The 10,492-nt window shown below is 50.8% G+C and overlaps 3 protein-coding genes across 3 annotated transcripts; 2 read left to right on the top strand and 1 right to left on the bottom strand.

The window, feature by feature from the left end:
• Positions 1–43: 43 nt before the first annotated feature.
• BU25DRAFT_462211 (uncharacterized protein) lies at positions 44–418 on the top strand (the record flags this gene model as incomplete). The annotated part of the gene is made up of 1 exon (XM_033710503.1): positions 44–418. One exon carries the CDS (start codon positions 44–46, stop codon positions 416–418), a length of 375 nt encoding a protein of 124 aa, XP_033557514.1.
• A 2,747-nt stretch (positions 419–3,165) lies between these two features.
• On the top strand, positions 3,166–3,687 carry BU25DRAFT_478602 (uncharacterized protein; the record flags this gene model as incomplete). The annotated part of the gene is made up of 1 exon (XM_033711002.1): positions 3,166–3,687. One exon carries the CDS (start codon positions 3,166–3,168, stop codon positions 3,643–3,645), a length of 480 nt encoding a protein of 159 aa, XP_033557513.1. The 3' UTR covers positions 3,646–3,687.
• A 1,469-nt stretch (positions 3,688–5,156) lies between these two features.
• BU25DRAFT_462210 (GPI inositol-deacylase-like protein) lies at positions 5,157–8,368 on the bottom strand (the record flags this gene model as incomplete). Its single annotated transcript, XM_033710502.1, has 2 exons — positions 5,157–7,982; positions 8,030–8,368. 2 exons carry the CDS (start codon positions 8,366–8,368, stop codon positions 5,157–5,159), a joined length of 3,165 nt encoding a protein of 1,054 aa, XP_033557512.1.
• Between the last annotated feature and the right edge of the window lie 2,124 nt (positions 8,369–10,492).

Genomic DNA, 10,492 nt, shown 5'->3' with positions numbered 1-10,492 from the left:
CGCATCAAGTTCAAACAGGAGCTCTAGTGTCGAATACCCCGAAATGCCCGGCGATGTTCCTGACTGGATTCGCCGTCGCAGCGAAGCAAGCCGCGGCCCACCCAGGCCAATGCAAGTTCTGTTGCATCAGGAAGGTCACTGGAACACGCCACCATCTTATGAAGACGACGATGAGGACCTGTACGAGCTTGATGCCGGACCTCCTTCGGCATCTGGAGCAAATGGCAACGCAGTGCCACGGACAGTTCCATCGGGCGAGTGGCGCGAGGATTATGGAGAGCAGGGAGCGGTACAAAGCGATGACGATGAAGAACTTGCTAGGGCGCTTGAGCTCAGTCAGCAGGAGGAGGCTCTATCAGGGGGTTTTGATGAGAATCAGATCAAGAAGGCATTGATTGATTCTTTGGTCCTTCAATGAGTAGCACAAATAATGCAATGCAACGGCAGCAATAGCGGGATAAACAACTACCATCAATAGCATACGGTCTCGCAGTAGTGTCACATTGTAATGTTTAGCCACACAGGCTGCCAAACAAATCCCCTTGTCCGTGTCGAGAGCAGCTGGAACTTGGCGTGCCGAGGTCGCTCTCAACGCCGTGACGTCGTCGCACCGCGACCCAACTTACAGACGCTCCCTCCCGGTTGCAATCTCGACGTTGCTTTCTTTTCCCCACCAACACGCATCTTACATTTCGCTCAAAGGTTGATATCACTCAGCCCAGCAGCACGATCACAATCAATACTACGGGAGGGGGCCAGCTTGGTCTGATAGCTCATGGATGCTTATTCAGAACTTGACCAATCCACAAGAGCGAAGCGTTGTCCTCACAAACTCCGATTTGCTATATGCACCGTGCCGACACGATGTAAAAAATCGACACCCTCCTTTACAGATCCGCTCTCTGGGCTACGAGGGCCGACAAGGCCACGTTTTCTCTATGCGGATAAGTCCGCAATCCGTGACCTGCGACATATATTGCAAAATGATCATATCTATCACATACGACCATAGGACGTTAAAAACAAGTTCTCTCGCCCGACCCGCCGTCTGTCGTAGTACCGTTTCAAGAAGACCGTCGTGGGCCTTCCCGTTTTCGGTATGCATGCTTCTCAAATACCGCGGGCACACGTGAGTTAGGGTGGGGGGTTACTGAGCTTCTCCATCTCATCACATATAGGCCAAATCTCTATATATCTCGATGCAGGCAGCTGTTTCCACACCCTCTCAGTCTTGTGAGCTAATAATCGCAATGCTTTCTGGGTGTTAGGGTTTTACGTTGATATCGCGAGACTGTCAAGGAGCGTGGACAGTACGCATGTGGGAAGGATTGAAGGATTGAACTGAGGTTGTATTGGGTGAAGCTACGAACAGTGTGTATAAGTGAGTAGCTGTAAACAATGCTAGTGTGACATGGCAGTCATTCTCATGGCAGGTGAGGTACGACAGGCAGGAGCACCCTAAACCGTGACAGCTTGTGTTGTCCAGAATATGGCAGACAGGTCAGATTGGTCTATCTTTCTGGACCCGATACACCTAACGAAGCTTTTTTGCGGCCTTGATGACAGCCACGGTTTGAATCGAGACCTTATTCCCGAAACCTTCTCCCTCTCCATACACGATGCACGGTATGAAGATATAGCTGCGCACACCGTGTGCCTCCGCTGCTTCGATTACGGTGCAGTTGGCTTTGATAGGTGGTCTGAAGAACTCGAATGGTGTGTCATCGATTGTGCGCTTTTGCAATGCATATAGATCCGGATCTGTGTCGTGTAGGGGTCGCTCTATCGGCATTCCAACGAAATGCGCTTCGGTAATATCGCTCCGAAAAGTTTCGATTTGCACATTATAAATCAAACGGATCGGGTTTACTCAGAATGTGCATCATATGCTACAGGTAATAGCCATCGTGTCTGTGTGCGGCAAACTGAACCACATGAAAGAACGCTGGAATTCAAAGCCTTTCTTCTTAGGTCCAATCGGGTATCGTACCGACAGCGCTAATGCACCCTGCTTATAGTATCCACTGCATCTCGCCTATAGCCTATACAACACATTATTAGATGCAGTCACCGCGGTAAATTCTTTGGTGCCAAATCGTCGTACAGACGATACAAGCCGATGCCATCCCTTGCAGGTCGTCTTAACAAGCAAAGACTGCTTGTAGTGTGAGAATAAGGAGCCTTGTTGCGTCTTTATTTAAGTTGCAAAAGTCTATCGACTTTCGTCCAGCTAATGGCGGCTGTTGTCGGGTATCTCTTCACAAAATGCCCGAGTAGGCAGGTGCGCAAATGTTGTAAAAGAATGTGGCGATCAAGAGGAAATCGCACAAGCAAGGGCAAGTTATGTCAGCGTGCGCTACACGATCAGAAATCCAAATATGTCATTACTGGTACTCTAGGATACGCTATGCGACCACTAGCGGCCCTGGCTATGCGACCTGCTTATAGCGCTCTTGGCGACTTATGAATCTGTTACAGACATGCCAGTGTAAGTGTTTCTGTTTGCAGAGAATTTCTTTTACTTTCAGGCGACACCGCTAGCGGCCCTGGCTATGCGACCTGCTTATAGCGCTCTTGGCGACTTATGAATCTGTTACAGACATGCCAGTGTAAGTGTTTCTGTTTGCAGAGAATTTCTTTTACTTTCAGGCGACACCGCTGATACATTTTTACATCATTAGTGCACACAAAACGGCTGGTTTATATATTAGTAATGTGCAGTTCGACAGTTGTGTATATATATATGCCTAGGACCGATACTGTAAGTGCCATTGTCTGGCGCGAGCACTGAGCTTCAACCTTATCGAAACTGCCATGGCTACAATGAAACAAGTGATTGGTATACCTGGCGCCGAAATCAGCTTCAGGATCGAATCTCCCCCAACTCCCGAGCCAAGCAACAAACAGGTACCAAATACAGTAAAATTAAAGGTTCTTGTGGTGAACGGCCAGGAGACAACAAGTTCTCCTGTCTGATCTGCAGTGTGTCAAGGTACTGTTTTAGGGTCTCCGTTATTTAAAACCTTGCTAGTAATGGACAAAGTGGACGAGTTTAAACGATTCTTGGGTTCTTCACAGTTAGTGCTGCCACTTATAGTTATACGAAGAAGAAATCTATACTTCTGGATGGCTTTTGGTCATTTGAGAGAGAATACCCGATGAAGTATGCAAAGTTCATTGCCCCTCCCAACTGGCTGCAAATGGTGGGCGCGTCTTCATAGCTGCTGCAGTTATATAAATATCACAATATGTTTTATAAGAAACAGCATTTCTTTCACATACGACCATAGGACGTTGAAAACAAGGCTTCCCGTTCGCTCAGCCCTATTTAAGCAACGTACCGGCGGATTAGTAGTTAGGTGGGTGACCACTAGCGAATACCCGCTGTTGTATGTTTTTGCTAGATTTTTGCTCATCACATCAAAGAACAACAATACCGTGGCGAGTTCATTCTGCACTTTCATTTCGGCTGTTATAGAACACAGGTCTTTCAGGACCAACAAACATCATACTTTGGTAGGTCATGGGTCCTGCGAGGCCGCAGGACCTACGGGCTGCATCTTACATTCTGGCCAACATCTCAAAATGCAACTAATGACTGTCACTAAAGCACCACCGAATGTTTTGGGCTGTGATTCCGACTAGTTCTAGGTTGGCGGACATGCATGTATCACCGCCAAGAAACACCGTTCATGTAGCTTCATGTAGCGCTCTAGCCCGTACACTGCGTTCCCACGGATCAGATTCAGTCGGAATTGGTCATGAAGACGACCGTACAGATAGTGGCTTGACATAAGGTTTGGTGTCAAAAATCATCGGTTGGTTGCTTCTGGTCTCGACACTTCAGACAACTGCACGTAGTGTAGCCAAGGTGCGGCTGAGCATGCAGTCCCCGCTCCCACATGGGCTGATCTCAAGCATACAAAGGCATTGTTCGCAGCCTCATTCCCAAAAGAATTTTTTTCTTATTTATCTTCATGGGTCTAATAATGAGACTGATAGTCCACTGTATCTTTTGGGCCGTTGTTCTGGCTCGGTGACGAGCAAGGATACTATTACGGGGACTATCTGAACAGCAAGACGCCTTATTCCGCCACGTCTGGGCTCCGTTACCTCGAAGTCGAATCTGTCCATGTGCACACGTGCTGCTTTCGTCACAATAGCTACGCCACTCAGAGCCGGCTTGGATATGTGGGCGTCGCGAGGCGGTGAAGGTGCGGTAGTTGAATGTAGAGCCTGTGAAAGAGCTGGCGCAGCCTCAGCGTCGTGAGTAACGCAATGCGTTTTGAGCTGAGCCCAGATGTATATGCAGAATCTGGAAATGGTAGTAAAGGTGAGCACTTGTTGATCCCAGCTGAAGGCTACTGGCAGTCAGCGGTGGATGAAAGTGAGCTAGGGCTTCTGACAGTGGTTAGTATGTTATATGAGATAAATACTCTCAGTCACCTTAGTACTCGGTTGCCTAAAAAGAAGACATGAGGATGCTTGTCACGTTGTAGCCCTGTCGCATTGCCCTGGCGCAGTCAATCCCCTTTCACTGGCTGCATGCGTACCGCCGGCATTGGGGATACAGTCTGCTATGACAAGTGGCGTGATGTGCAATCAGTCGTGATCTATTGTGTTGAGTTGTAAGAGTGACGCTGCAAAGGAAGGACCTGAGTGAACAACGCTAACGTCAATCGAGCAGTCACCGCCCAGCTCTCCGCGGGAAGGCAGGATTCTTGTCGACACAGCAGACGCACCCTCAATCTTGCCCAATATGCAACGAATGGAGACCTTGTTGAAATGTAAGTCTTTCATTAGACAATAGATCCTACAGCTTTACGCTGATGCCTCTCAATCCCCGTTGTGCTCAAGCGCGGCTTGTAGCCATTTGCAGGCCCTCTGGCCCATTAAATCCCCCAAAGCAATGGGCGCCGGTAGTGAATATGCACATTGCGCCAGTATGCAAGATCTTGACAAGTGAATCCAACACCGCCCGAAGGCTTCCATATGCCGGTAAGAAAAGATCTATGGCTAGACGAAAATGCTGGTGGGACGTATAACGCCGGTTAAACGCCAATATCCAAACGATGCGCGGATGAGGCGCGGGGTAATCGCAGTAGCAACAATGCGTGAAAGAAGAAATGCAGATAAACAGAAAAGCACTGTGTGGGTCATGGTCGTTTCTTTGAGTCGGTGTTTGACTCTCCGCCTGTCTCGAAGATGCCGCCCATTCTCTTGGCGCTGATGTTTTGCATGTCGAAGTGTATAGCGACTAGCCAAGCGCACAGTATGTTGGCGAGATGGTGGAGTACGTACGCGTATGTCACACCATATACGGCAGCGTATGCGGCAATGGAGAAGAGGAAGATATTGGTGAGGAAGGAGTATCGAGACTGGACGCGCGGCACCATGCGCCCAGTACTGAGGGTTTCGACTAGGAAGATAAAGGGCATGATCGATAGGATGTTGTGATGAGATGAGAATGGCGTCCACCAATGGACAGCAAGATTCCGTACCCAGACCACGAGGACTGGCAGATTGATCGGCAGGATCCAGATCATCAAGATGAGGATAGAGTGCGCATAGTTGTAGAAGTTGTAGTTTGTATCGAGGCGCGTTTCCTTTGCCAGTCTGAATCCCCGGATGCAGGTGGCCAGTTGCACCAGACAGAGCACCATGTAGGCGAAGTGGTACGGTATGACAGTCGATACAAGTGACAGTAAGATCAACGTCGTGATAGTGCGCTGTCGAGTCGATGTCACAGCAAATGCTCCGGGTGTTCGTTGTCCGTCCTCGTTCCGGAGGGCTGCAGAGCTGACCAATGCATACACCGTGGTGAGAACATAGGTGAGCAACAGTGTGACGTAGTTCAGGGCGACACATATACCGATACACATGAGACCAAACAGTGGTACCAGGAACCAGAAGAAGGTGTCGTCCGTTCCAAGCAGCAGCTCGTGGTTGGTATCGTCCAGAAGTGCAGTGGTGTTACTGGCCACGGCGTTCAGCGGCCAGTGCTTGAAACTCTCGTTGCGTGCGCCGGCTAAAGCGATCGATAGGAACGTCAAGGCTGCCAAGGCAAGTGGTAGGGATGTCCGAAGGCATTCGTTGAAGCCGTTGGCGAAGCTCATGAAGACGCCTGTCTCATCATAAACCCTGAACTGCTGGCGTATAACCAAGGCCACAATGAGTAGCGGGAACGCTGCGAACACGATACGATAGCGCATCCAAAGCTTCCCCATGCTTCCTAGTATATCGACCCTCAGGTTGACTTCCACGGTGCTGTCGCAGGTTGGGTCAGACCATATCTGCAGCGACAACCCGCTTGTTGTCTGTTTGGGAATCAGTGTAGGTGGCATGTATGGTGAGACACCGTGCAAGTTGAGGTTAGCATCTCTGACGTTGACGAAGAACTTGCTCTCGTGGACATCGGTGATGTACTGTCGCAGTAGAGGTGCAAACAGCTCTCCACGATCACAGGACTGCTTGCCAATGTGGACCTTGTATGCTAACAAAGCTGAATGCAAAGCCGGAACCTTGATGTCCATGGTCAAAGAGCGGCGGGCAGAGAGTCTGAAGTTCAAGCCGGTCGTCAAAAGACGTCGCAAACCCATGTCGACTTTGTACACCGAATCAGACGCGTTGCTGAACTCAGCAACCACCCAACCGGTACTACGTTCACCAGACTTGTCGAAAACAGCGACAAATTGTTGCTCTGACAGATCCTTGAGGTCGTATTGTAAATACGAGAAGGGACGTTGATCTGTCCTGAATGGGAAGGTAGACTGCCGTGTAGACTCTGGGAGAACAATGACATCTGATGCGGCATTCTTGCATGCCAGTCGAGTAGCACCAGAGCTGTCACCAGAGAGGTCCATGTTCATCGAGAAGAGCGCCGCAGACTGTCCTGCTTGGTGTGGGTAGACACTGCAGAACAAGACCTCAAGCTTACCATTCTCACCGGGGGCGTCCAGCTTCTCGTTGGTCAAAAGTGTAAACTTCTTCTTGTGGTGCTCATCTTGGGGTGGCACTGGGAGCAGATATGCTTTTGGCTTGTGCTGTGATTTGCCGAGGCTTCGCAGCACCAGTTTCTCGCCCTGCGAGATAACTGCACTATCATCTTCCAGCGTGAGAAGTGTCTTTGCTTCCTTATGCGGTAGGGTCTTCTCAGCGACATCTTCCAGACCCGTAAGAAACTGCTTCTTAAACCCCCGCATGCGCTCGGCGCGAGGTACCGTCTGAGTCGCTCTTGACGCATCAATCACATCGTACAGTGCGCGCACTACACTCTTTCTCTCCTGGTCACACCAAGTGATAGCCAAGTGGTCCATGCCAGTCCATACGTGGGGCATCGAAGACGTGAAGACGGTGAAGCCGTGAGTCTCAGGGACCAGAGACGCTATACTGGCGTAGTCTGAAGACACTATAGTATCAAGACCTCCACCAGCTATCGAAATTAGAGTGACGTGCCAGAGTGGGTTATCGATAGCCCACTTCTGCGAGTAAGCGTGTCGCCAGTAGTCATTGACACCCTTGTAGAGCCGTACGATGTCTCCATCAAATGACACGGGAGGCCTCGCGTGCGGCGCTGCAAGTGTGACGATGGTGTTGATCGAGTTCGACTGGTAATTGGGCATTGTGAGCATGGTACGAGCTACCATGCCTCCCATTGAGTGACCAAGGATGACGACTGATGTGGGGTCGGGCAAATTCGAGTCGCGCGCGGAGCGCCCTGGAGTGTGGTATAGAGATAGAATGAATGTGATGGCATCGTTGAGATATTCGGCCTGATCGAGTAATGTCTGACCGTGAAACGCTGTAAAGTCCTCATTGAAGTCGACGGTAATGAAGTCGAGCGGCCTCTTTCCTGCTCGATTCGCGCCCTCATCGTGTCTCAGGGCGTTGTGATAGTAGTATGCTGCCTCAGCTCCGAGCGGTCGTACTTGCTTATAACTACCAGCGTTTCCAGGAATAAAGAGGACTGGCACACCTTTGACCTGCACCTCATTAGCTTACACCATTCCCCATTTGTGTCACAACATACCCTGCTGTCATCGTCAATGCCGCCCTCTCGGTAGAGGTACAACGAGTATTTGCTGGCGAAGCGGGTGTGCTCGGTGTCGAAGTCGTCGAACTTGTGGAAGATAGGTCGCATGTATGACATCTCGCAGCCTTTGGTATCGAGTTGGCGCGTCGTGAATGACTGTGCCATGAGAAACAGCGCGGCGAAGCCCAGCAGTGTCGTGACTAGCGTATATAGCGAGCATGCCCAGGGATTGCGCAGGCGCAGCCTCCACCTGCTATTCTGTCCCTCCACCATGCTATCTGACGTTATGTCCTTCGCGGGCGGCCCTGCAGCAGGGCGTGCCTTCTCATTCGACATGGTTGTGTTGGGTGCGGCGCTCGCGGAAGTACTGGGTTGACGTCTTGTTGTTGCAGATCGCTGGAATGGCACATGCCCCTCTTCGCTCCTCCTCTTTACTTCCTTCCAATTTGGTGTTCCTGCTGCTGTGCCTTCAGACCGGTCTTTCACCGCGTCGCCATGTTCCGAGGGTTGCGCGGTCAAAATTTCAGGGTAAGTGACGGTGTGGTCGCGTCCAGGTTTTCGCCCTGTCAGCGGGGACTGGCGCATTTAAAGAGGGTGCACAGCGTGGTTCCGCGTGGTTCCTGCCTCAGAGTCGTGACTTCCAATTCAAGGGTCCAGAGAATGTGGTACGCAGGCACGTCGTTCCTCCCACACGCTATCACGTTTGTTTGGCGGCGGCTACGTTCGATGTGGAAGCGACAGGCGGTGTCCGAGCAGTTGCAATGACTATTTTGCGTGCAGTGGATGTACAATGACTGCACATGGGAGCCGGGGAGAAATGTTGAGTGCTAATTGCGACTCACGCACTTGGGGCAATGGGCGACGCAATTGCCAAGCAGCGAATGGAGCCTCGAGGAAACGAGCGACAGATCGTCAACAGGGCACGAGGTGAACAGTGAGAGGTCCCAGGAGGTGAGCGGATCCACCAAAGCACAGACAGCCTCCAGCGCGCACGAGCAGTAAGGAGGAACGAGCGACGTTGTTTATCATCGTGAGATCCGCTGGCTTCATGCAGACTTTTTGCCTGGCGCGCGAGGCTTGCGGTTAAGAGCGCAATGACGACGGTTTGATGCCGGGATCCCTCCAAAGTCCGGCGCCGCCGCGTAGCTCGGCATCACTCACCACCACGAAACTGTTTTCAAGTGCAGTGGGGTTTCAATCTGGGGAAACACGAGTCCTTGAACACGACTTGCTCCTGGGAGCGCGAGTTAAAAGCTGCTGATACCCGTAGAGGCTGTTCACTACTGCACGTGGGCTGCCAGCCACCGTAGCAAGCACTCGAAACACTCGACATCCTACGCCACGCTGTTCAAGCGGACACAGACGCCTGCAGCCTCGCCCATGCCATGCACCGTAATGCATTTTGGGAAAGACCATATTTCCAGCGACGTCACATTTGCACTGACATTCCTGATGACATGTTGAACCAGCGTTGAAAGCCTTCAAGTTCTAGCAAGTGGCATCAGTTGCGTAACGATAGCGGTAACGGTGATCGACTGGCACCAAGACTTCAGGATCAATGTTTGATGATCCTTTCTTCGAACTCCGGCTCCACAATACCTTTAGCACCTACCTGGCGACATTCTGTACACACATTGGATTGACTGACATGACACATGCAGTGCCAACTACCTCGTCTTGGCAGCATGATCGGTCTGACGCGATATTTGGTGAATTGTTTATCCGTTGTTGCTGATTGGCTGCAGGACTACACCTCACCTTCGGAAGCTGTGGCGTGCAGCCATCACCAGTGCATTGCGCGTCTTGTAGGATCCCGTATCCTTGGCACGCATTTCTGAGGTCTACACTACCAGAACATCCTGAACCTTGTTTCCGACCACATCTTCCTTGATCAGAAGCCTAGTCGGTTCCGTCAACCAGTCATCATCCAACTTGCATCAACCGACATGTAGACGAACGGCTCTCTTACCTCCAATATCGATTCCTTGAGTCTTGCCATATTTGACACATCCTTCACTAGCCAGCCCAACAGCCAGGATTTTTCGATGCCTATCAGACTGACATAAACTGCCTTTAGACCTACGCTCGACTCTTTCCATGCCTCCTTATCCAGTCCACTCTGCACTTCCACCAACACCGGCACATGCAGTAAGAACGCTGCATAGCTATATCTCCCAACTTCCACACCAAAGATGGCCCATCTCCTCATGAGCGCTTACAGGCTAGCGAATATTCTGAGCAAGATTGCACCGATTATGAACTCAACGAACTCGTTCGAGAACGCATAGGAAAGGACACAGCGATTGCAACTACCTCACTGTCAGGAAACACGACACACTGTTATCGCGTTGATGGTCGGTGGGTACAGAGGCATGGACAGCAGGAGTATTACTGCGTACGTGATGCTGATACTGATGAGGATGAGGATAAATAGATTGTGTGGTCTGAGAAATGGGATGA

This window comes from Macroventuria anomochaeta, assembly GCF_010093625.1.
Source record: "Macroventuria anomochaeta strain CBS 525.71 unplaced genomic scaffold BU25scaffold_38, whole genome shotgun sequence".
In the NCBI taxonomy this organism is placed as follows: Eukaryota; Fungi; Ascomycota; class Dothideomycetes; order Pleosporales; family Didymellaceae; genus Macroventuria; species Macroventuria anomochaeta.
Note: the sequence above shows the minus strand (reverse complement) of the source record. Positions and strands in the feature narration are given on the sequence as shown.